This window comes from Coloeus monedula, assembly GCF_965178545.1.
Source record: "Coloeus monedula genome assembly, chromosome: 16".
Taxonomy (NCBI): domain Eukaryota; kingdom Metazoa; phylum Chordata; class Aves; order Passeriformes; family Corvidae; genus Coloeus; species Coloeus monedula.
The window spans coordinates 5,387,579-5,413,436 of record NC_138796.1 but is presented as its reverse complement, the minus strand read 5'-3'; the positions used below and the strand labels follow the sequence as shown (position 1 = coordinate 5,413,436).

Genomic DNA, 25,858 nt, shown 5'->3' with positions numbered 1-25,858 from the left:
ACCTTTGAAATAGATAGAACTAGCTGAGATTATTACTGGATTAAGCTCTCCTGCAGTTAAAAGCTATTTTGTATACTAACTACTGAAAGGAGCAGCAGGAGAGCAATTTTTTAACTGCTGTGGTGATTCCTGATTTCTTTTTGCTTCATGTCTGTTGAAGTCAGTCCAAGTCTGTGACTTCACACCTGTGATTTGTAGCAGATGCCATAGTATTTCTATGAAATATTACAACTCCTGGATGTGTTAGTTTACGGCTCAAGAGGTGCTGGAATCACAAAGTAGATAATGGTAATAAAGATCAGATTTAATAAGTGATTACACATTTGAAAACATTTTAAATCTGTCATTTTTAATTTTATAGGTGAAAACAACTTTTCTGCAATATCATCATAGGAAGGAAGGACAGAAACAGGGAATAAGGGCTATTAAATGCCTAGAAAATGCATGTACTGCTAAAAAACTTCTAAAATTAAAGCCAGTAATACAAGACCTTTATTGGTTTCCCACTGAGTTTCAGTTGTTACATCTGGGTTTTTGACCAGCACACCAAAATTTCAACCAATGGCAAGCGTTTTGTTTCCTCTTCAGTATTATATTAAATACTAAATCAAAGAATTATTTGCTCAGTAGGAGGGGTTCTGCACTAAAATCAGCTGTTCATTGCTATTTTCTCTAGAACAGCTCCACAGGACACTGGAGCTCCATGGGGGTTCTGCTCTTAGACCAGCCTGGCCAAAGAATCACAACAAAGGCAATGCCTCAAGCTCCAGGAAGGGGAGGAGAGATACCTGTTTCACACCCCTGGGAGCTGATGGACAGCACAGGAAGTTAGGACAGATCTTAGCTGTGATTCTGGCAGGGCATTTCCAAGGTGGAATTCCAAGGAAGAAAGTAAAAGGGAGAGTCTGACATTCCTACATGGCCGTGAAGGACCACCCCACTAAGTGTCATTTCTCGGGGCTTTCTCCTTATTAATACACTGTGTTTAGCAGGAGTTTGCTACCAGAAATCTCCTTTTAAAATTCTTAGCCACCCATCCAATATACTTATTGCTTTCCCCTTAAACATTATGTCCCCAAAATAACAGTATGGATGCATTATGCCCATACACAAGGGACTATTTGGTAAAGATTTTTTTTAATGTCAGGTTAAAAAAAAAAAGCGTATTTGTGTTGAGAATTACGCTGATGAGTGAACTCTTCTTTGAATCATTTAGTGGAGAAATCCCTTACTAATGTCCTGAGGGAACTGCTGACAGTGTGCAATAATTTCTGGTTCAGTGCAGCAGATTACAAGATATCTTGCGTTTTATGAAATTCAGGCAAGTGCTTCTTCTGCACTCTGAGGTCCATCTGTGAGCTCCCTGGTACGCTCCCAGAAATTAAAGGGCCTGTGACTCTCCTTTTTTCAGCTGCAGTGGATGGCTGTGGCTGTGAGCTGACTGAGGTACTGTGTGACCTTCTGCTTCACTGCCTTCTACTCCCCAAAGTCCAGCTTCTCCAATTATGTAGCGTTTGTTAAATTCACCTTTGAAGTGAAATACAGTTACTTCCAGAATAAGTGGTGGAGAATGAGGCTCATGAGAATGTGTGAGGACTTCAGATGAAGCTCTTTCCCCTTTAGCATTCCTCCCACTGCAACCTGCTTTGTAAAGCTTTTTCTCTACTGTTTTACCTTTATTCTGCTCATTGCTTCAGTGTCAGTTTTACCACACATAGATACTGGCATTCGGTGAGAATTTCACCCAGCCAGTGTGGAGCTCATAAGATCAGGGAGATTTTTCCCCTAACTACAGCCTTGCCCCATGATTCTGGATCCCATTGAACGGCCTTGCTCTTCCTGGCCCTCTGAGGACTGCTGTCTCTCCCAGAATATTCAATATTCTGAACTGGAGTAATGAATCCACATGCAAGCATCAAAGCAAATGTGGAAAAAGTGGCTGCTAGGATGTGAAACTGAAAAGAAAAGAACTCTGCTGGAGTACAGGAGAAGAACAAAGCCCCTGGCAATACTCTCTTAACTTGCCCATACTGTGAGGAACCATCCAAATTTTTCTCACAGAGATATTGAAACCCCAACTAGGATTTTTGACAAATTGAAAAAGCTTTTAAAAGCATCAAGCAGAGAGCATGCATTGTTTTTGTAGGAATAGTCTGTATTTCATTATGTGAGAACACTGACAAACGCATTATTTAGCAGATTAGCACTTTTGGCTTTAGTTTTCAAAATGAGGAATTAATAACCCTTGGCTGTGCAGTTTATGAGCTGGTTTTGCCCAGGGATGCTCCGTGTAACACAGGCTGCTCCCCAGTTCCTACAGCTGGAAGCTGAGGAAAACAACATGTTGCTTTTGAGGTCTTTAGTTACTGATTACCAGCAAAGCCTCATAAAGCACAGCTCTCATCTCATATGATCCAAGAACTGCATATTCTTCTTCCACCAGGGTCTCTGAACTTGAAATAGAAGCTTATGTTCCACGTGCCACCTGGATCACGAGATTCTGTGAAAGCTAGAATGCAAAAATAGTACTAAGTGAAAAGCTAATATTTATTACAAAATAAAGAAGGAAAGATTTTTTGGGTTTTTTTGCAAAGTTTCTTTTGTTTTAACTTCAGTACAAGTTTTCTTGCCTCACTGTAGCCTGCCATGTAACCTTCTCTAATGAGGTGGGTACAAATTAGGAGCTGGCAGGAAATTGCTTTGCAAGCACTCAGAAACCGTGTAACAGCATTTGCATGAGTCAAGAACATTTTCAGACTGCAGTGACACAACGCTGTTACCTCCCCCCTCCTGCACAGAAAGGCAAGGTCTGAGCTCCCAGGTACCTGTACTCACACCCCTCAATGCATCCACAGCCGGCTGCAGACACAGACCTGCCTTAACTGTTCTTGTGTGCAGCCACTTACAGGTGCTGGCTCATCGCATCTGCACAGGTTCACCTCAGTACAGCTGAGAGGAGCAAAGGAGGTGAGGATAAATGCCTTCATTGCCTGCAGCCAGTATTTGTCTTTGCTCTGAGCTCTGCAGGTTCATTCACTTCTTGCCTTGCATTGTGCCCTTTGCCACTGCCTCTTGAGCAGAGGGATCCTCTGACTTGTAGAGACCTTGGTGGAGTTGGGTGAGTGCAGATTCATCACTGGAGAGCGATGAGCAATAGTTCACAGACTCAAGATAGCACTTCTGTGAACTGTCATTTCCCAGATAAGCTGTGGACAGGCTGCACTTCAAACAGCTTCAATATTGGGCAAATTCAGCATTAGTCAGAAGTGGTTCTGAGCTCATCCCATATGACGTGGAAGTACAGAAAACTACTGGGATTGAAGCTCTCCTGCTTGGTGTTCATTTGCCAGTTGTTTCCCTTGTTCAGGAGCAGAGCCAGAGATGGATGACTGCCTGGAGACACTGAAAGATGAAGAGGAGGCTTTGTGGGAGAATGTGGAATGCAACCGGCACATGCTGAGCCGCTACATCAACCCAGCCAAACTTACCCCCTACTTACGGCAGTGCAAAGTCATCGATGAGCAGGATGAGGATGAGGTTCTCAACTCCCTTATGCTGCCCTCCAAAATTAACAGAGCAGGTAATTATCTGGTCAGTGGCTCTATCTGCATCCCTGTGTGAATAGCTTTGCTTTGCTAAGTCTGGAGGGAGCCTGTATCAAGTTGCACATCACCAAATGAAAACCTTTAATCTTATTTAGAGGAGGTTTAAAGTAAGGGGGGATTCTGGTGCTATTGTGATCACAAAGACTCTTTCCAGTGCTGTGCAGACTGAAGCTCCTGGGGTTCAAACTCCCATCAAGGCCTTGGCAAATATTTCAGTTAGCATGAGCAGCAGCCAGTGCCATTCTAGGAGCAGATTTTCAGCTTGCAGTACTTCGTGATTTGTCACTGGAGGATCTGCCATCCTTGCCTGGTAAAGTCTGCACTGAATAACTTGTCCTTTGAAATTTCCAGACCAATTTGCCCATTCTACTCCTTCAGAATAACGATCAGCACAAACATGTAGAATTGGTGGCATTACTTTATGGGCTCAGCTGAACTCAGTTAATCAGCCAGATTTTGCACAGCTTGTTGCCGTGGCAGAGACGAACCTTAGGCAGATCTGACTTCAGGGATGTGGTACTTGCTCATGCTACTGGTGGGGCTGATGTGTCTCCTCTCTTTTGTCTGTACCCAGGCCGACTGCTGGACATCCTCCACACCAAGGGCCAGAGAGGCTACGTGGTGTTCTTAGAGAGCCTGGAGTTTTACTACCCTGAACTCTACAAACTGGTGACAGGGAAAGAACCTACACGGAGATTTTCCACTATTGTTGGTGAGTAGAATCAATCATAAAGGAGCCTGTTGAACTAAGGACTATCTGGAAGACTGGCTTGTTTGTTTTTTGGTTTTTTTTTTTTTTTTTTTGGAAAGAAGTGGAAATAAAAGCTAATCTTATTGTAGCATTCTGCAGCTTTTCAGTCCCCTTCAAAGCAAAATGTGGTAGGTAATGTATAAAGGAAAGGGACATCCTAGCTGTCTGAATGAAGCTGAAGAGCTTCAAATGAAATGATAGACATTGCCAGAAATCTCAGGAGAAGCTATATTGGAACAGTGAACTAAATTACACTGATGACCTACACATGTGCAGCACATTTGATGCATTCATATTAATTGAACTTGTACAGATTCATTTTACAAAGGTTGTGCTCTTTCTACGGGCTCAGCAGAAACAAGACAAATGTAAAGGCTTTGTCTTCTATCTAGACAAGCTGTATGTGTGTATATTGGGATTCTGATAACAGTGTGTTGTGTAATGTTTGTACTATTAGACATACAGATGTGTATGAATTTGTGCAAATTCTGCACCTCTGTACATATTCTGGCCCCTTGTTTCTTACTTAGTTCTTCTGATCCTACTTGTTAATAAAGTAACTTAAATAAGGTACTTCGCTAGACATTGATAAGCTGCTCAAACATTTTCAGTGGAGGAGGGACATGAAGGCCTAACCCATTTCCTAATGAATGAGATCATCAAGCTGCAGCAGCAAGTGAAGACAAAAGACATGCAGCGCTGTGAGCTCCTGGCCAAGTCCCGCCAGCTGGAGGATGAGCGAAAGCAGCTAAAGCTGAACAAGATAGAGCTGCTGACCTTCCAGGAGAGGTACAACAAGATGAAGGAGGAGAGAAACAACTACAACGATGAGCTGGTCAAGGTGAAAGATGAGAACTACAATCTGGCCATGAGATATGCCCAGCTGAGTGACGAGAAGAGCATGGCTGTGATAAGGAGCCGGGACCTGCAGTTGGAGGTGAGATAAATGCTCTGGGGTGCTTTAGTCAGCAACAGCAATGGAGAGCGCCAGTGGCATCTGGGAAAATGAGACAGCAGAAAGGTGTAGAGCTCTCTTTTGCTTGCTGATATGGGATACACATCATAAGGTCACCCCAAGACATTACCCAGATGATTGGAGGCATCAATGTATAGAAATGCCAACTGCAGTGAGGTGTATTAATGGCAGATAATGAATTAACAGAATGCAAGTAAAAATAAAATTTAAAACATACTTCCTTACTAAGAACATAATTTTGGCTTTTTTAGGCTTAGTAATATCTTGGTACAGTTGTCCAGCAGCACTACAGCTGCTGAGGGTTTATTCAGAAACATATCCTGAATTTTCTCCTGTTTTTCCTGATCCAAATAGTCCACGTGCAAAAAGCACAATGTGTGGTCAGCCTCTTAAGTGTTCATTCTGTTTCATACTTCTTTATTTATTGAAGGATTGGGGACATGTCACTTTTTTTTAATCCAGGTGTTCTAAATATTCACAATCAGCCCATATGAGTTACAGCTGGCAAGTAGCAGGTTTGTACTTGAAACTTCACCAGTTCAGTTGTGGACATTCAGCACCCAATTATCAACTCCTCCTTAGCATTCACAGTTTAAACTATTTTTCCCCCTATGTTTTCACCTGGAAGTGAGAGCTTTTTCAGAGCACTAAATGTCAGAGCTAGGAAGGATTCCCTCCCTCTCCTCTTTCTCCTTTTCACTCTCCCTGGCTGCTCTAGATTGACCAGCTGAAGCATCGCTTGAACAAGGTGGAAGAGGAGTGCAAGCTGGAGAGGAACCAGTCTTTGAAGCTGAAAAATGATATTGAAAACCGACCCAAAAAGGAACAGGTTCTGGAGTTGGAGCGGGAAAATGAGATGATGAAGACTAAAATCCAAGAGTTACAGTCCATCATTCAGGTATAAAAGCAGATTGCTGCCTTTAAATCCAAACTCAAGCATATTCCAGTTACAGTGCAGGAAGTGTTGGCTGAAACCTCTGCCTGCAAAGCTTCAACCAGCATAAGTGCAAAGTTTGGACAAACAGAAGGCTGGTTGTACAGCTCCCAGCTGCCTGGAGTGCTCCCTGCACAGACACATGCATGAGGAGGAGCTCTACAAAAATAGTCCTCTAAAAAAATCAATTGTACATGAGAAATTGGCTCTTCCAAGAATGCAGTGTTGAATTGCTGAACATTGTACCAGCCTGTCACTGCAAAGCTCTGTTAAACAGCCAGTCCAGAAATTTCTGACAGTGGCTCTGTGTACCCTGTGTCAGGCTGTTGTCATATCTTTGCCAAAAAGGTTTTAATGAAGCAGAGGGTAACAAAGGTTCCTGTACTTGAGCAGTCACTAAGCACCAGGGTGCCCTGGAGAATCCTGCTTGCACAGGGAGCTCAACTAATGTGTGTTTGGGTAGGTAGGGAAAACAAATGATGTGCAGCACATTTAGAGCTTAGCCAAATAATGGGATATATATGAGACTGCTTAGCACTTTGTTGGAAATGCTTGTGGCATTTTAAAATGACACTTAAAAATTATCAATAGAAGGCCTTTCAGAAATGGCTGTAGCCTCTAGCAGCGCCTAACGATTCTTAGTTCTTACACAAATCCAACTCAAAGGTTGAAAAACAATGTAGGATAGAAGATTCTGGGAGTTCTGGTCCATGTAGGTCTCTTATATTAATTGAAATGGTCTTACAGCACTTAAAGGAACAGAGAAATAGCTAAAAATAGGATTTAAATTCTCCTAAGCAAAAGTATAAATACGCTTGAACCAGGTTGTTTTAGAAATGCTTAGGAATGCTTAGAAATACTGGATAACCGAAATGTCCCTGAAATCTCCAATTCAGTCTAGGTATTTCAAAAAAAAAATATGCATATTCCTTGCTGGCATTTCATGCTTTTTTCATCTTCCATTTATGGTTAATTTTGGATGGCAATTATGTGTTGGAACCTGCTTTGCTAATCTTTTTAATTTTAAATCTGAAAGAAATTATATTCCTGGACAGTGTGGGAAATGAAGCAGTGGTACAAGGTACTCCAGGCATGTTTAATATTCTCTGAGCACAGCTCTGCAAAGCCTGTGCATGACTTAAAAATTCTCCTGAATATTTTCTTAGGCCCTGCTCTTTGGAAGAGGATGATTTTTGTGCTCAGTGAGAGCTGATTAATAGAAAAGAGTTTTGAATGCAGGGCTTGGAGTAAAGAATTGTCACTGCATCCAAACCAGATCAAATTACAGCCAGTACAATAGACCAGTAAAACAGTTCCTTCATCAGATTATTCTGACAGCAAGACAGATTTTATTCATCTTTTCTGACAATGCTTTAAAATATGAACAAATGTCCATCTCTTCTCCAGCTTTCCTATTGCAGTACCTTGTTCATTTGCTATTCCTCTTGCCTGTTACTGTCTTTGATACTTTTCTCCCTGCAAAACTATTTTCTGTTTCCCTGGCCTGGCTCTAAAAAATGTCTTTCCTCAGGCTGACAAGAGGGGTTTGCCAGATTCAGACAAAGCCATTTTGGATATTCTGGAACACGACCGTAAGGAGGCACTGGAGGATCGTCATGAGTTGGTCAACAAGATCTTTAATCTCCAAGAGGAGATTCGTCATGTGGAGGACTTGAGAGACAAGGTGAGAAATGGAAGGGTTGAGAGATGGAATATCTCAGGCTGGTGCCCAAAATGCCTCTGGGAGTGGTGGTGGTTAACAGTTTGTCATTTCCAGTATCTTGAGGAGAAAGAAGATTTGGAGTTAAAGTGCTCAACACTAGGAAAAGACTGTGAGATGTACAAGCACCGCATGAACACTGTAATGATACAGCTGGAAGAGGTGGAAAAGGAGCGAGACCAGGTATCTCACAGTTAAAGTGGGGGAAATCAGTAGCAAAAGCCTCTATCTCCTCTGTGTCACTTTGGGGAATTGTGGGTAATTGGGCCCAAAATACCATTATAAAATAAGCAGTTAAAAGAATTACTTGTTGGGATTTGCATTAGGGTAATTAAACACAGGGTAATATTGGGTTGTTTCCACAGTGTAGCATCTGGCAGGCAGAGCCAGGATCTTAACAACAGCTCCTGCAAGGCTTTATGTCAGTGTCAAGTCACCCCGTTTGCACTCTGGGACATTTTCCCACCAACCCAGAGGGAGATGTAAACCCTCATCATCATAATTTTTGATGGTGCTACTGTGGCACATCCTGGTCCTGATTGCTGTGTTAATGGGTGACTGGGTACCACTTCTGAAGTGCCCATTGCCAACACTTCACAAACAAAAGCAGCAGGAGGAGAGTCTGGTGCCCAGGTGCCACAGAGGGTTCTTGCCCCGCTGCAGGCATTCCGCTCGCGCGACGAGGCTCAGACACAGTACTCACACTGTCTGATAGAGAAGGACAAATACAGGAAGCAGATCCGGGAGCTGGAGGAGCGGAACGACGAGCTCCGAATCGAGGTGGTGCGGAAGGAAGCGTGCATCGTCAACCTGGAGTGCAAACTCCGGCGCCTCTCCAAGGACAACAACTTCCTTGACCAGGTACAGCTGAGCAAAACAGATGTGATCTCTTTTGTTAAGACTTGCTTTTGCAAACATTTTGGTCTGGAAGGGAGAGGGGACTTTTTAAATTCTTTCCATGAATTAACTGAAAAAAATAATCTCCTCCTACTAAATGTCAGTGTTGTGAATTCTTTGCTGTAGTGTTGTTCAGGTTGTCTGTCATGCACATGCCTTCCCAAAGGCTGCCATTCCACAGCTTGACTTTAAATGGTAGGGAAAGAAATACAGAAAACCAATTATTTTCTAAACTGGGTTAGAAACTACAAATATTTTTAGGAATGTGAGTGAAACAGAATTCAGGCAGTGAACAGAAATCCCCACTAATCTCAACCCAAATGATTGATTGGGTTTGGAGCCACATTCTACATGAACTTCGGAAGCACAGAATCACAATAGGTTCAATCAGATTGCTCTAAAGGAAGGTCATGTGTTGTACCAAACTGGTCTCAGAAGTAAAAGTGTTCCCTTGTGACCTTTAGAGTTTGCCACGGAATCTTCCCATTACCGTTATCTCCCAGGCCTTTGGGACTTCTGGCCCAAAAGCCAATGGTCAGGAAGCCGATGACTCCTCCACTTCTGAAGACTCTCCAGAAGACAACAAATTCTTCTTGCCTGATCAAGTTCGTCTCAAGAGAAGAGTGAACCTAAAGGGGATCCAGGTGTGTCTGAATCTGAGGCTGGAATGACACAGAGCAGGGACTGTTGGAACTATCAGACATAACACATGTTGTGGCAGTGCCTCTGAAACTGCTGTAAAGATAATAGATTTGTGTATGATAGTGAGCTGTCAGTTTTTGCCCTGTGGTGATTTGCATCTTGAGGAGCAGATCTAATCAGGCTTTATAGACTGTTTTCTGTCCCTTCTCCCCATTTTCTGTTTTCTTCTTGCTTCTGCTGTTCATTCACATTCTTGGAGCATTGTCAATAAATTGATTCTTTGCCTCCTTAACATTAGTGGAAAAAAAAAAATGACATAATGCCTGAGGTCCAACACACACTGAAGGTGAAAAACAAAGTGTTGGAGGAAAAGCTCTCAGCAGCTGGAAGGAAAAATAGAAAGAAGTGGACACAATCTAGAGCAAAATTAACTGTCTAATTTAGAATTAAATTATGGCAATTTCCTCACCCCTAACAGGAAGGGGTAGCATGAGGTAGGTTCATGATTTTCCCGACCAGCTGCATTCACACAGCTATTATCTGATGCTGTATTCATGAACTGTAAAGAAAACCCACAAAAATCTAACATTCCGGCTTTTGAGGTTCTCTTTCCTTTCATCTGCATTTGAATTCTCCCTGCCCTTCATAACCTTTCTGAGCTCTGACTGTCATTATTACTTATGGCGATAGAGCTGCAATTTTCACATTGTACACTCCAAAAGGATGCCTGTTGTATTAACAGCTGCCTGAAACCAGTCCCAAGGCACCCACTTCACCTTTTGTCTCTTTGTTTCCTCAGCAGAATCTGTAAATTGCAATGTTATTTGGGCCAGACATTCAAAAGTAGTCGGGTAGCTAACCCTCCATCACTGCTGTGGTATTTAGATACCTAAATATCTTCCAAGTTTTGGGTCTTGTTGTTTAAAGGAGGGCAAGTATATTATAACGTAGCAGTGAAAAAAGGTGGTAAAAATATCTGGTTTACAGTGTGTGGCAAATATTCTGTATTTGTGCTGATTTTTGTCCTCTTACTTTTAGATAAGTCCAAGAGCTAAATCCCCTGTCAGCATGAACAAAACGTCAGAGTTTCAAGGTCAGAAAGAGCACCTATGTCCTTATTCCTTTTCCATTCCTTTGTCTCTTTCACTTAATCTCTTTAAGTTGTTTTAGCAAATATACCAACCAGGGAAATTGTTAACTAAGTCCAAGTCAGTAAAAAAAAAACCAGTTTCTCTCACAGATACCAATGTAATAATTTAAAGTAGTCAAGTGTTCTACTTCACTGTCCTCTCCATCCAAAGATTCCTCTACAGGCACACAATGTGCATCCCATAGCTTAGCTAAATTTTCTGTTTTCTCAGTTTTTCATTTAGTTTACAAAAGTTGTAAAGTCATTTGTGTAACATCTGCACTAAAAATCATCATACCATTCTCTTTTTGCTGTTGAAAAATCATTCAAGCTGAAAAGGCCCTAATCTAGTGATTGTCTAATGAGTTCCTTTGTCCTTCAGCGAAACAGAATTAATTTTAAATCTAAAGCATTGCAAAAGCTCAGAGAGGGGGATTGACCCACGTCCCAGCCAGCTGCCAAGTTACCAAATTTGTTGCTGTACACTCATGTTTGAGTTACTCCTAATTCCTCCTATTTGTGTAACACTATCCCTGAAACAAACACCATCAGAGGCAGCACTTCCTTCAGTTGTTGTGTGTTACAGTGTGCCTCTGTTGGACAAAACACCATGGGAAACACGGCTCCCGCTCCAAGGTATTCCATGTTAAACAGCAGCTTTGCTAGCAGGCAGTGTGCAACATTAGTACCAATCAGAGGTGCTGAGGAAGGGGAGGAGTCCACATTCACTCTGTGTTACCTGGGGCTGCAGAGGGATCCCAGGCTTCTTGATCCTTGTAAATTTTTTGTAGTAAAAATGTGTAATTCAATGAGCCTACCTTGCAGATCGCCTGGTTCAGGTGATGAAGTTAGAACATAAATTCATGAAACAATTCTTTCTTTATTTGTCAAATAGCATTCACAGATCTATTAAAAATGGCCAGGACAGAGTTGGGAGACAAAGTGGGCAGGAGTCTGTGCAGAGGGGTGGGAATTTCCGTGCTTTGTCGGGAACTGCTGAGGAAGGTGTGGGAGCCAGAGCTGTGGAGCTGTGTCTGCGGCCCCTGTCCAGTACAGGACCAGCTGAAATGGAAAGAAAACATAAGTGCAGTGGCACATCTGTGAAAGACTCTGCACTGGAAGTGCTCTGACGTGCTTCTCTCTCGTGTGTTTTGTCTGTGTTTCCCTGTGTCCCCATGAGTGCAGCAGTCAGAGCACAGGATGAAGACGGGGCCGAGGGCAGCACCGGCCGCACGGACACGAGCTCCTCTGTGTCCATCAGTAACTCCATCAGCAGCTGTGAAGTCACCAGGATTGTAAGGATGCCCCTTGCCTGTCTACAACTGTCTCTCCTAATGTGGTTCAGCGCTTTCGCAGCTCAGTATTAGCACTTCCCCAGCATCCCAGCTGTGATCACATTCAAGGCCCTTGTCAGAAGCTCCCTTAATCCTTTTACCAGCGTTTTGTTAGAACTATGTTATTAGCCTTTCCCAAAATCACAGAATTGGTTTATGTTTATTTAAAGATATTTCAGAGGTATTTATGACCTCTTGCTGTCTCCTTGTGCCATTTAACATTTACTGTTAGAAGAAAGAGATTTGCTTTAAAAGCTGCTTTGTAACTTATCTGGGAAAATTTTAAGGATTTTTTGAGTTCTATAATGCTTTTCCTGTCTATAAGTAACAGCAAGTGAGAAAAGGGGTGCAGATCACAGTTGGAAATTTCTGCATACCATAATCAAACCATTTCTTCCCTGCTTGCTGTATCCCCATAATCTTCCAAGGTAGATATTCCATTATACATATGTGAGCACTGACACAGCAGGACAGGCAGATAGAGAGAGTGCTCTTGCAGAGTGTTAATAACAAAGAACAAGACATCTTTCTAGAACACCGTGAAAAATGCTGCCCCCAGGAAATTAAAATTATACTCAAGAATAGCCAGGAAAGAACTTGCTGCCACTCATAATAAGCGTAGCTGGGTTAGGAATATTTTTTGGAATATTTGTTGAATGTTTAGATGACTTATACTGGTCTTCCCTCTACTGCAATTCAGGTTTTAGTTTCCCGTGTACTGGAAGATTATTTAACATATGAAGATCTGTGTTTTTCTGTCTCATTCCAACTATATATATATTTATATAAGTAGACATACTGCTTTTCATCCTCCTCCTGTGTCAGCTGTGCAACATATACACCACACATCAAGGGTAAAGTTACAATGGCTTAGTAAATCAGGCAGTTATGTGGTCACAGGAGAAGGTGCAGTGCCAGCACACAAGCTGGGCATTGTGCTAAAAACTGGGATATATGAGTGCTCTTGGATTCTGCACAGCTAGAATCAGCTTCTCTTCTTTTTCTGTGTGTGCGCTTCTCAGTGCAGATTATGGCCAGTGCAGAGCACCACTGCTAATGCTGCTGTGACTTAGAGGTGAGAGCACATTTCAACCAGATAACCTTTCTGAAACCTTTTGGTTTCTTGTTCAAAGCAAACCCTGCGGAATCGCAATGACAGCATCATGTCGACCACTCCTGAGCCTCCCGGGAACGATTCCATCGTGCGGCGTTGCAAAGAGGACACCCCTCACTGCAGGTGGGTCACATGTGGGGAAACCTGTCCTGAGCCCAATGGCACAAGGACAAGGGAAAAAGGCCTGTAGAGGTCCTTGTGTCTGCCTCTGATTGAAGAGCCTCTATAAAGCAGCAGGATTAACTTCTCAAGGCTGCAGCCCTTCATCCCACATTTTGTCCAAACCACTCAGGAGTGCCTGACAGTTCAGCCAGGATGAATGACACAGTGATACCACTGCAGCACTGACTTTGTAATGGACAGAAACAGGACTGGAATAACTTGGCACTGATGCTGTTGGAGAAAGTGCTCTCTCTACCTTCGTACACTGATCCAGCTTCAGTTTTTGCCCCTCAGCTCCATGCTGCCCTTGTGTCCCTGTTCTTTCCCCTTCTTTCAAAGCTCGTCCTTCTTCTCTGTAAACTGCCGAAGTAGAGCAGAGTTACTTGCATGTCTGCGAGGAGTGGAGGGGAGAAGTGGAGGAGGGAGGTGGTTTTTGTGAGTCTCAGGGTCTGCTTCTCAGCAGAGCAGGGAGTGGAGAGAGAGGCTTTGCTCTTGGCTTCACCTTCTGCTGCAGCTTCCACTTCTGTCGGGTCAGGGCCCCATGGACTTCCCCTGGCAGTGAAATCTCATCAGCTGGTGAGTGGGAAGTTGGTGGCAGGAAGGAAGGAGACCTCTCCTGCCTCACAGTTCCCTAATGGGCACTGACCCCTTTTCTAAAAGGTTTTTTGCAATGTGATACTCAGACATGCTGTGTTGGTGTGGTGTCAATAGCATCAGTGTCTGCATCAGAAATATCAGGAAATACAAATACATTCCCTAAAGGTCCCGAGCAGAAGGAGAAAAGAACAGAGCAGACCAATTTAGAAGAAAGCAAGATATGTGGAGGGTTTAGATCTTTATTAGATCTACTTTTGATATCTAATCTTTATTAGACCTTTATTCATATTTTTATGTTTTTCAAAACAATCTGATCTTGGGCAGACTGCCACTTCTGCCTCTCTCTCTGGAGAGCTTTGCAAGACAGCTTTCCACTGAGGGCATCCTCAGCTGGTCCTCCCACATAATTTTGTAGGCTGCTGAGGCTTTAAGCAGTGTTTATTTCAGTCTCCCTTAGCTTCTCCTACATTGCCCTCCAAGTCCCTTTTTAAAGTGTGTTTTATTACAAGATGAGAAAAGGCTTTTTTATTAATTATTTGAATGTTTTGTGCCTCAGGTGCTTGAGAAGCCTTTGGCATGCCTGAACCTTTCAATATTTGCAGTGTATTACAGAACACAGTAGAGATTACACAGAGATTATTTATCTTCTGGACTTATTTCACTGTAACTGTGACTGTATTCTGTTCCATGTGTTAAGGCACTGGAAGACTGAGTTGTACTGAAATCTGAATTTTTCCCTCATATTAGATATTCTTTGTGTGGAAAGAAAAGGTACCCTGGAATAAGGTCTGAATGTGGGTTTACTTTGTTGAGCTGATAATCACTAAAGTCAAGTATCTCAAGAGCCTGCCCAAAAATTCACTGTAGTTTATAACTTTATAATTAGCATGATATATTTTTGTAACTTATTTTGAACATAATCCAGAATAATTGCTGTTTGCAAGCCAAGTTGCAGGTTTCACAGTTCATCTCAACTTAATTTGTGTGAATAAAAAAGGTGAGATCATCATATAATGTAGGAAAAGGTACATTATTTCCCTGCTTATGCATGCTGTAAAAATAGCTGATCCTCTGCAGCCTGGCTGCAAAAATTCACCCTTCAGCTAAAGCCAAATGTGAGGAATATCAGCTCCACAGGAGACCTACAAATCATTCTGAATGGGAAAAACAACAAGCTGTTATTTAAACAGCTTTGCAACCAAAGGACATGCTTTAATGAAGTCCTTCTAGTGAAGCTGACAGATCGCTCACTTGGCTGGACAGCCCCAATACCCCTGTAAGAGCAAAATTTTAGAGAATCTTGAGTGGTTTTCAGGCCAACCAGTCCAGTCACCTCTACCAGGAATGGCTGTGTCACTGCGAGCTGGGCTGGGAGCAGAGCTGTGGCAGTTCCCAAAGCCTGGAGCACTTTGCTGTTCTGTGCTGCAGGTACCTGAGTAGCCACGTGAGGTACCCTGAAACTGCTATAAAAACTTCAAGCACTTTAAATCAAGCAGATAAATTACTCCTTACTGCTGCACCTCAGTAACTTCCCTTGCATTTACTCTGTCCATCAGTGAACTTCTGGCTTTTTGCTCTGTCATGGAAAACCCCCATGGTGCAGTGCATGCACAGCAGGCATTGTGCAGCCCTTTATCTCCATGTGAACCAAGTGTGGTGTGAGTCACACACCAGACCATCAGTCAGCAGCTTCCTTTTGTCCTCAGCAAAATCTTCATTCCCTCACTGCTGTTGGCAATTCTTCCTTCTGAACCTTCTTGCTGCTTCACATGCTTCTCATGCTGGCTGACACATGTTGTCTTCCTGCCCTTTTCTATATCTCCCCTGGACTCTCAAGGATGTTACTTGCTTATTTTTTTGCATCTGCACCATTGCCTGATGCAATGCCTCCAACATCTTCCTTTTTCACAGAAGAAGTTCCTCCTTCGGAACTTAATGAAATCTGCTGAAAGCTGGAAAGTGTTCAACTTTCTCTCTCTTCCATTATCTCATGCTTTGTTTTTAGTTCCAGCTTGGTTGAAGAGGACAATGACAGCTTTGGATGTGATGCTTTGGAGCTGGATGGTAAGCAAGAGGATATCATATGTAATTGAAATACGAGCTAATATGTTATCAGCTCCCCAGCTACGGAGACTGTCAGATAACCAACCCCGCTCTAAGAGAATGGGACGCACGATCTGTGAGTAAATTGAGAAAACAAAGGGTCAGCCAGCGTTAAGAAGGGGAAAGTGGTCATTCCTGAAGAACTAAGTGGGAAAAGGATTCGTTTTTTTACCATGAGGGGGGGTCAAACACTAGAACAGGGTTGTCCAGAGAGTTTTAGTCAAACTCTTCATCCTTAGATGTCCTTCAGCTGGACAAAGTCCTGAGTAATCTCCTTGAGCTGACCCTGCACTGACCTTTGACTAGACAGTCTCTAGAGGTCCCTTCCCACTTTCTGTTCTATGAGAGAGGCATTCCTTGTGCCATGTCCTCATGCCTCTGCCTGAGGAATTTCCCTGAGGAATTTCCTACTTCAGCTTTGGTTGGGTTCAATTAAAATTAATTTTCCTCTTTTTCATCTTTGTCACTTTATCTAGGACTCATTATCATTCTTGTTACTCTTTCCAGATGACAGTCATGACAGGCAGTCACATGGAGCTCCTTCAGTGCACTCTTCCTCTTCTTCTCATCAGTCAGAAGGCCTGGATGCCTATGAGCTTGAGCATGTCAACTCCATATTTAGAAAGTTCTCTCTAGAAAGGTAGGTAAACTGGCATCTCAAATACCTGAGAGGAAAGGGTGCTGTGGTAGAAACTCTCTATTTATTTATTAGTTGCTGAAGTTACAGTGGCAGGAGTGATTATGGTGGCAGCAATATAACGTTATCTTGGAGCCCCTTCATGTCCCGTAAACCCATGAAGGTCATCCTCAAATTTCAAAAACTTCAAGGCAGACTAAACGTTCTAAAGGCTTAAATTTCTCTCTGTGATCTTGCTATCTCGCTGCAAGAGCTTGCAGAGTGGAGAACTGTTGTATGCTGAGTTTTCAGAGATGCCAGAGCACTGGGATCTATCCAGATGCTCTTCTCCAGAACTTGTGCTGTAACGAGGAGGATTTCTTTTAGAGTCCTTAGATCCTAGTGCTTGGTAATGCTGGAGGTTTATTTCTATATTTTTCATTTATCATACATGCATTTAACTCAGAGTGAGATAACCAACTGTCCCTTCCTCTCATGGACCAGACCCTTCCGTCCCTCTGTCACGTCTGTGGGCCGCATCAGGAGCTCGTGTCACACGATCCAGCGCGTGACACTCAACGGGGACAGCCTCAACTCAGAGATCACCCTGCTCGGGGGCAATGACAAGGGCAGCTTCATCAGCTCTGTCAAGACAGGCTCCCCTGCAGAGAAAGCTGGCCTTCGGGAGGGACACCAGATCCTCCTGGTGAGCATGAAATCATCACCAAGTGGCACAGGGTGTCTGTCCACCCACCTATGCTGTCCCTGGCAGCCCATGAGCACAAGTTCAACAGTGCTTCTGCCAAGTTTCTCTTTACTTAGTTTTCCCTCCATTGCCAATGTTGCCAGACCATTTTCCTATTAAAATGCCTCCAAGGGGAAAAAAACACCCCCCACAATTTATATTCCTGCACTCCTTACTCCCAGGAAAGCCTGGGATTGTCCAAGTGCTGCAGTTCTGTTGACTGTTAGCATTCCTAATTTGAGAGAAAAATAATTATATAATTAAGACATAATCTACATCCTGATAGCAAAGTGTCTGCATTGTTTAATAAGAAAAAGATTATGACACTTAAAAAAAAATGGTATAATTGACTCAGATATTGACCCTGCGCTGGAGAGTGATATTTCTTTCGTATCTAGCTGGAGGGCTGCATTAAAGGAGAAAATCAAAGTGTTCCCTTGGATACTTGCACAAAGGAAGAAGTTCACTGGACAATTCAGAGGTGCAGTGGTCCAGTAACACTCCAGTATAAATCAAATCATGAAGGTAAGACCAGAAGTATTTCTCGTCTCATATGGTCTGTTATAGCAACTTGTCTGGAAGAGAGTGACAGGACCAGCATATCCTTTGTATTGGGATAAATCTGGAGCATGCCACTGGTGTTAATTACAGCACCTCTGTGGAACTGTTTCAGCTTTTAGCCTGGTGACTGAGAAAATAAAAAGCCCATGTGCTTGTCAAGAGGATTCTGAAAAATTTGCATGGTGGCCAATAGCAACATGATTCGTGAAACACGTTCAAGCTTATTTTTATGTACAGTTTTTTGCAATACAACGTGGTGAGCTGAATGATCTTTATCCAGCTGGTCAATTTAGCATTTACCTGGTGGAGTTGCCCTGTTTATTACTTTGTGGCTTTATCTTATCTTTAACAGCCGGAGTTCATGTGTGGCGAACAGAATCTGATTTTAGTGTTCAGGGCCTATAATGATAATTTCAGGTTATGGATCAAAAATTACATTCCAAAATCCATTCTTTACTGGTGTGTATAAATGGGCGTTCGTGTTTTTATGCTGGTTAGAGAATTTCAGCTGCATAGATCACACAAGAAGTGATGCCTTTGATTTTCTTTGATGTTTTCAACGGTAGAAAAGACTATTGCAATTTTTTGAGCATCACTTAACTGCAGATAAAGCATGTTATAGATTCTGGGAGTGCCAATTAGAGCTAATAAGGGGAATAGCTTGCCAGTAAAATTGGTGGCAGAACTCACACTGTACTTAGAGGGCAGAGCTATAGCTGTGTCTGCGTCTTTGGTGAGTTCTCTGTTCCACAGGTTATGTGGGGAGTACTGAGAATGGAGTTACCTAAAAGCAGCATTATAATGAGAATATTCCCACAGGCCTGACAGCAGCAGCATGGTCTGTCCCTGAGGCAATGCCCCATCAGTATCTCTGAGGTGCAGGCCCATGATCTTGCTGGAAGTACTGCAGGCAGCGCTCTGGAAGTACAAACCTCTCTCGGAGGAGCCCCAGGAGTTTGTGCTGTGGCTTCTCCCAGAGGATGCCCGGGAATGCAGCAAGAGCAGAGTGTGAGATCCTGCCTCACCCCTTCCCTCCCTGCTGCAGGGTACCGGAAGCTGCTGTCGGAGCTGGAAGAAGGGCTCATCACCTCAGGGGATTCATTTCACATCCGCCTGAACCTGAATATCTCCAGCCAGCTGGACTGCTGCTCCCTGTCAGTGAAATGTGATGAGATCGTCCACATCCTCGACACCATGTACCAGGGCAGGTGTGAGTGGCTGTGTGCCAGGGTGGATCCCTTCACTGACAGGGACCTGGAGATGGGGACCATTCCCAGCTACAGCAGGTGAGGGTGATGCTGAGTGGCCACAACTGAGAGCAGGGGTCTTGAAACAGGAACTTAATTATGGCTGTAAGGAAAGCGGTATCTGTCTTAAATTTTGAGATAAGATCTGGTGATGTTAAACTATAACATGAGCTATAAAACTTAAGAAAGGAGATTCCAGATGTCACCTGAAAAAATAAAGTGGGTTGCTCAAAAAGTACAATACGCAAATATTCCATGGATATTCTTTAATCCTTAACTGCAATGCAGTTCTCCATATTATTTTGTTCCTGCCTTTACTTCATGGTTCAGTCAGTCCTCACTGCTATTTCTATTTAATCTTTTCTGTAGGCACAGAGCCATTGCAATCCAGCTTTCTTGTGAGTGGTTTCAAAACTATCTTGATCTACGTGATTCCATCCTTTCTTTCAGAGCCCAGCAACTCCTTTTGGTGAAGCTGCAGCGGTTGATGCACAGAGGAAGCAAAGATGAGACAGAAAACTCCTACAATACCCTTCGGGCACTGCGGGTAAGTATCCACAAACAAAGTCTTTTTAACACCTCATACTCCCCTGCTACTATTTTTTCATTTTTCATTTTTCATTTTTCATCATCATTTTACAGAAATTCCTGTTTACATTCTCTGTAGGTTTTGATTGTGTCAGGCAACGGGCACCTTCTGTTTGCTTTAAATAATGTCCCTGGGAATGAACCCAGCTCTGGCTCACTATTAACCCTTCCAGCTGTGAGGGAGTACACTTTAAAAGTCAAAACTGTTCTGTGCTTTAGTTACCCTTCTCATGCTTCTCTGCCTGTAAACATTGAATGCATCTTCATGTACACATGAGGAAGAAGCTGTGTCCTTGGAGTTAATAATCAAGAGTTATTTCTCTCCGATTGTGAACAAGCCTCTAAACCACAGAGTCTGTTGTCCCACTTTAGAAAGACCTGTCTCTTCCAGCCTAGATGTTGTGGAGAGAATTGGGATTATCAGGCCTTCACACACAACAGCCCTTCTATTTTCTCCTTTTCCATCACAAAAAGTAATTTGATTTTTCTTTCTTTAGACCCCAAAATTCCATCTTTACAAAATTAAAATTACCTTCCCAGTGCATTAGTTACTGTAAGTTATTTTTAGAGTCTGGGAGACATTCATGCTTCTAACTTTTGCAGAGACAGGTAGACAGTGCTTGTGCTTGATTTCAGTCAAGGTTAAGTGTCACACATTCCTTCTGTGCTCGCATCCCCACTGATCAAAGGGACAGAGATCACTGGAAGAGGTGCTTGTGAAAGCAAAAGCTGTGCATGATCTTTCTTGGTGCAGAAATTGCCCCTTTCTTAGGTGTGGAGAGCAGTCTGAAAAAAAGGAGTGTGAAGAGCAGTGAAAAAGCAGTGCTTCTTGGCACAGGCCATACTATGTCCACAGTTTGTTTAGAACATTGTATTTGGGATAGGTATCGATCACTCTCCTCTTTTACTGGAAATATAAAATATCTGTCTTGGCTTGTTTTGTTTCCCAAATATTATGATTTAAAAAAACAAATACAAAAAAGAGGGTGGAGGAGAAAAACGCCTGTGTTCTTTTTTACTAGAATACATTGCAGCCAGAGGAGCCTGCCCCACAGAGCGACCCAAAAACCAGCCCTCGCCTGTCCAGAGCAAGCTTTCTTTTGGGCCAGATTTTACAGGTAATAAAGTTCAAATCCTCAGTGCAATGTCTGAAATAGTGGATCTGAACAGCTGATATTCTCAGGCTATCCTAATTCCCCCAGAAATCCCAGCTCAGGTCTAGAGGTTGTATTGGAATTTATTCCTATCAAAAAGAGATTTAATGCACGAACGAGAAGGATGGGTTGTGTTTTCTGTTGTGATGCGGGGTGTTTGTTTTTAAGAGCATAGCTTCCATTACTAATGTGCCTTGAGGAATCCCACATCTGCCATCAGAGGCTGAAATGTGCTTTGCTTGTACCATAAGGACAAATCCAATGGACTGGATCAAATCTCCAAGTCTCTGTGAGACAGGGCTCCATCAGGAAATAGTCCTTTAACTGTGGGCCAGTGACTGAGCCTGACAGAGACTTGTGGGTGAAAGATAAACCTTGTGAAGGAAGGAGGTTGTGAAAGGTTAGCAAATACACAGGAGGAGGAGTTAATGTTTGGATAGAGGAATAGTCAGGTGGATGAGGAAGGAAAGCATGAAGCCCATTTCTCATGTAAAATAACTGTAAAAAGATGCCATTTGGGAGTTTTTAAGTCTCTCTTGTAGAGTAAAGAAGAGGCAGTTTGGGTATAACCTGTGATACATTTGTGCACATACTCTGGGTGTGATGTACACATCAGTGCTTGTACTGGTGATAGGGAGCTCTGTGAAGGGAAAACATGCCTCTTAAGAGCAGAGAACAAAACAAGAAATCCCAGAGGGGATTAACACCTGCTCTGAAACAGATCTATGATATTTAAAGAGCCTTAGAAGTCCACAGATCCATGGAGTCCTGTCTTTGATCGACACAGGTGATTCCGATCTCGTAGTTAACGGGTGTCAGCTGATGAATACATGGGGAGGGTAAATAATGCAAGAAATGAGAGTCAAATCTCTCTTTTTTTTGTTCACCTTTTTAGTTTGTCAGTAGGTCTGAGAACAAATACAAACGAATGAACAGCAACGAGCGGGTCCGCATCGTCACGGGCTGGCCCTCGGGCCTGGCACTGAGCTCATCCGAAGGGAAGAAGCAGCTGCCTGATAAACTGGAAGGTGCAGATCTAAAACAGCCTTTACACACATAGCACTGACACAAAGGCCTACATAAACATCTATACAACAGCATGGCTACGAAATGTATCATAGGTCTTGCATTTGTGGTTGACTCTGCAAAAGTTCAACAGGATTTGTGACCAAAACTGATTCTGCTAAAAGTGCTTGGGCCACTAAGCCTTCATGGGCAGCTTTAGGACGCTGAAATGTCCTGTTTGACTGGCAGTTCTTCCTAGGTGCTTTCTTGCCTTTTGCTCCAAAACATTTAACTTAGAGTAAGTCAAGCTAATGAGCAGAAAGGCTCCAAGCAAATGTTGTGTTGAAGAGGTTAAGAAATAATCTCTTGAAATCAAAAGGCACTTGAATCTAGTATTAGGTTGGACATCATAGTGCTGTGAGTATAGTAAAAACAACCCCAGCAAAAGGGGAAGGAGGACCAGTATGACTAATCATGCCATTTCTGATTCATGTGTGTCTCCTTTTTTTCTCCAAATATTGATGGAGGGGAACTCAGATGATAAATGTCTTGTTCTTTGCTCAGATTTGGATTCTGAGAGTGAAATCGATAAGAAGCTCAGTCTGATCCCCTATAGCTTGGTGAGACCCATCCACTGCGAGCGCAGGCGCCCTGTACTGTTCACCCCCACCATGCTTGCCAAGCCCTTGGTGCAGAAGCTTCTCAACTCTGGAGGTGCCCTGGAATTCAACATATGCAAGCCAGGTAATGGGATAAAAGAGGGCCATGACTGTCAACCCTCAGTGTTGGAAATACGAACATATATATGCGTGCACACGTAGGGGAATGCACATGTGAGAGCTGCTTGAGGTACTTCAAGTCACATCAGAGTGATGTGTAGCTGTAAATCCTGCTTTTTGAGACTATCTGGGATATTTGAATGTTTTTGAGACAGCCAGTACACATGGTTATGAGATTCTATGTCTATAAATATTATCCATGTGTATGCTGTGTGGTTGCTAGGCTGCCCCTCAGAGACTGAAATGCTGTGAGTGCTCTTTCTGTTTGCATACTGTTTGCATACTGCATATCTAGGCAATGTGAAATTTTGATTAATTTGTTTCTAGTATTTGCTATTATGAGGCATATCTTCCCTAGAGCGACTTTAGGTTTCTGTCTCATCCAAGCTGTGAAGATTGTGCATTTGATCTACTGGAAAGACTGATTTTCTTCCATGCTAAGTATTTACTATTAAAGCAGTACGCAGTGCCGTGGTGGCCGCAGGGCAGGATTGTATACAACCCAGCATTAAACAGAGCTGACGTTTCATTTTTACACTAATATTGAATACCCACAGCATAGTATGCAGCCTTACAGTCATCCAGACAGAGAACCTGAGAAGTTAAGTATTATAATAAATATCCCCTGTCTTGCAACATAAAACAAAAGCTTTGATGTGGAGCTGCAATTCACAAGGGGGCTGGTATCACACATTGCAACCTAAGCCAAATTTTTTTGAAACTTTAAACACAAATGTTGGAACACTAAATCCTCGTTTTAGGATCCTGTGCTGAGGAGACCTTCTTTTTTTAGCACTTCTCAGCATCCTCCATCCCTGAACTGTTACTACATAACATTAGGTGCTGGAATTGTATTTACTGTTTTAATTTAATGCCTTCATAGTGTTGTAGTAATTGCCCAAGGACTCATTGGTGTAGGATATAGCTGAGATGCTCAGCTGTGATCAGATTAGGCTTTAATTGAATTCAATGGAAGAAATGAGGCAGCTGTTAAGACAATTCATTGCTCATCTTCCTTCCCTGAACCATCCTTACATCCCATGTGAAGTACTACTGGATATTTTCTACATGTTCTGCTGTTGTAAATTTGATTCTATCCCCAACCACATCTCTTCCTAGATATTGTAACAAAGGAAGAGTTCTTAAGGAAGCAAAGGACGGAGACTGTCATCTTCAGCAGAGAAAAGAATCTGAACACATACGAATGTATTGTACCTGCCAACATTGAGGCTGTCACTGCCAAGGTGCTCCCAGTCCTCTGTGTCCCTTCTCTGGGCTCTCTGTGAACCCCTCTGCCATGTCTTGCATAAGAGACTGACCAATTTAAAGTTGCATGTTCTCTCTCCTGCCCTCCTTCAATCTCAGATTTGTATTTATTCCCCCAAATGGCTTTTTATTTGTGCTCTTGTTTTCCTTTCCTTTCCCATCCTCAGCCATATTCTTTTATATTCTCCCTCATTCCCTGTGATGACCCACATAGATGCAGTTAAGTATCCTTTCATTTTCTGTGCTCCATCCTTTAGTCATTTCCTTTTCATATCATAAGTATATATGAATACACGAGAGAGTGAGAGATACAAGAACCTAGACAAAGGAAAGGGAAGCCTGAAACCCAGACACAGGGGTGTACAGAAGAAAGATAACAATGCCCAAGACAGAGATCTGATGTCAAATAGAGTACATTTGATGCACAGCATGGAAAAAAAAGGAGAATTAAAGTGATGTTTTTTTCTCTTACAAGTAGTTGCATTGGATGTTCTTTCTGAACAAAAAGCAAGCCTGTGTGTTTGTGTCTCTATGTAAAACTGGTATTTTATCATACTTTTCATCTTTAGAACAATCCATTTCCATTTTAAACCTTTTTGGAAAGCTGTTAAGCTCAGCCGATATTTGACTGACTAGTTTTAAACCAGTAGGAGGAGCTGGACTTTAAATGTATTTGATTAAAAGGTTTTAAATCAGTACAATGGTAAATAGAGAGCTTTCTAAATGACCCCATAAGGGATAGATACCATTATCTTGAGATTCCACAGCAGTGAATTTCCTTTGTGACACTGTTATGACTTTGTTTTTAGAACAAGCATTGTCTCCTGGAAGCTGGAATAAGCTGCACAAAGGATTTAATCAAAGCCAAGATATATCCTATTGTTCTCTTTATAAGAGTCTCAGAGAAAAACATCAAGAGGTTCAGGTAACATATCAAACCTTTTGCATATTTGATATTCCGTCTTATTCAGTGAATGATTCTTGAGTCCAATAATGTTCTCACTGAGAGAAATAAAGAACCTCATCCCTCTCCATCTGGTACTTCTATGTGCACTATTTCCTCCCATGATTCCTCCCTGAAATCTTACAACCGGAGAAAGCAGGAATTCCCCAAATCTGGCACTCTGTCACTGGTGGCAATGAGCATTGTGGGAGGATGAGACCAAAGAAAATGTGGTTTTCTTCATGCTCAGCACTCCCACAGCATTTCTTAAGGTAATGCAAGCTGGAAGAGGAGAGCTCATAAACATTTGCACTCTCCCTCCATTCAATGCTCTTAAATTGTTTCCCCATAGCAAATATTTCTCCTTGGGGGCAGCATGGAGGTAAGGGGAGGGCACACCTGGAGTAGCTGCATTCTTCACTGCTTTTATTGCTTGTATGTAGTTAGGAGAAAATAAATTCTTGATGGAACAGCTGGGACTACAGGATTAACTTAGAATGCAGGACATTTATATTTGGTCTGCTCATTTGATCCAGGAAACTGCTGCCGAAGCCAGAGGCCGAGGATGAGTTTTTACGGATGTGCCGCCTGAAGGAGAAAGAACTAGAAGCACTGCCTTGCCTTTATGCCTCTGTGGAGGCAGAGGCATGGAGCAGCATTGAGGATCTTATCCGGACAATAAAAGACAGGATCGGGGAAGAGCAGCGGAAAACCATTTGGATAGATGAGGATCAGCTATAAAAAGCCATAAGTAACATGGAGCTCTTTGGTGAGCAAACGACACATCCAGGTGGAGCAGGGGCTCACAGAATTCTTTGATGAGGTGCCCAGAGCTCACTCCTGTTTCACCCTTGCTGGCTGGGCACTTCCTGCTGGCAGGATGCATGTCTGGAATGGAACTGGAGCTGTGTTGAAGAGCCCATGTCTCAGATGCTGGGATCCAGGCTGTGGGACAGACCACAGCCACCACCACAATTTCTGATCCGCTGG

The 25,858-nt window shown here is 42.7% G+C and overlaps 1 protein-coding gene across 1 annotated transcript; it reads left to right on the top strand.

Annotated features, from left to right (window-relative positions):
• Window positions 1–3,372: 3,372 nt before the first annotated feature.
• Window positions 3,373–25,609, top strand: CARD11 (caspase recruitment domain family member 11; the record flags this gene model as incomplete). Its single annotated transcript, XM_082292047.1, has 23 exons — window positions 3,373–3,580; window positions 4,180–4,317; window positions 4,968–5,293; window positions 6,051–6,230; window positions 7,798–7,950; window positions 8,044–8,169; window positions 8,650–8,847; window positions 9,348–9,527; window positions 10,564–10,618; window positions 11,840–11,949; window positions 13,122–13,225; window positions 15,873–15,925; window positions 16,472–16,604; window positions 17,085–17,286; window positions 17,724–17,850; window positions 18,932–19,172; window positions 19,584–19,680; window positions 20,744–20,839; window positions 21,771–21,903; window positions 22,445–22,624; window positions 23,779–23,903; window positions 24,735–24,850; window positions 25,405–25,609. The coding sequence occupies exons 1-23, from the start codon at window positions 3,382–3,384 to the stop codon at window positions 25,607–25,609; spliced, it is 3,477 nt and encodes a 1,158-aa protein (XP_082148173.1). The 5' UTR covers window positions 3,373–3,381.
• Between the last annotated feature and the right edge of the window lie 249 nt (window positions 25,610–25,858).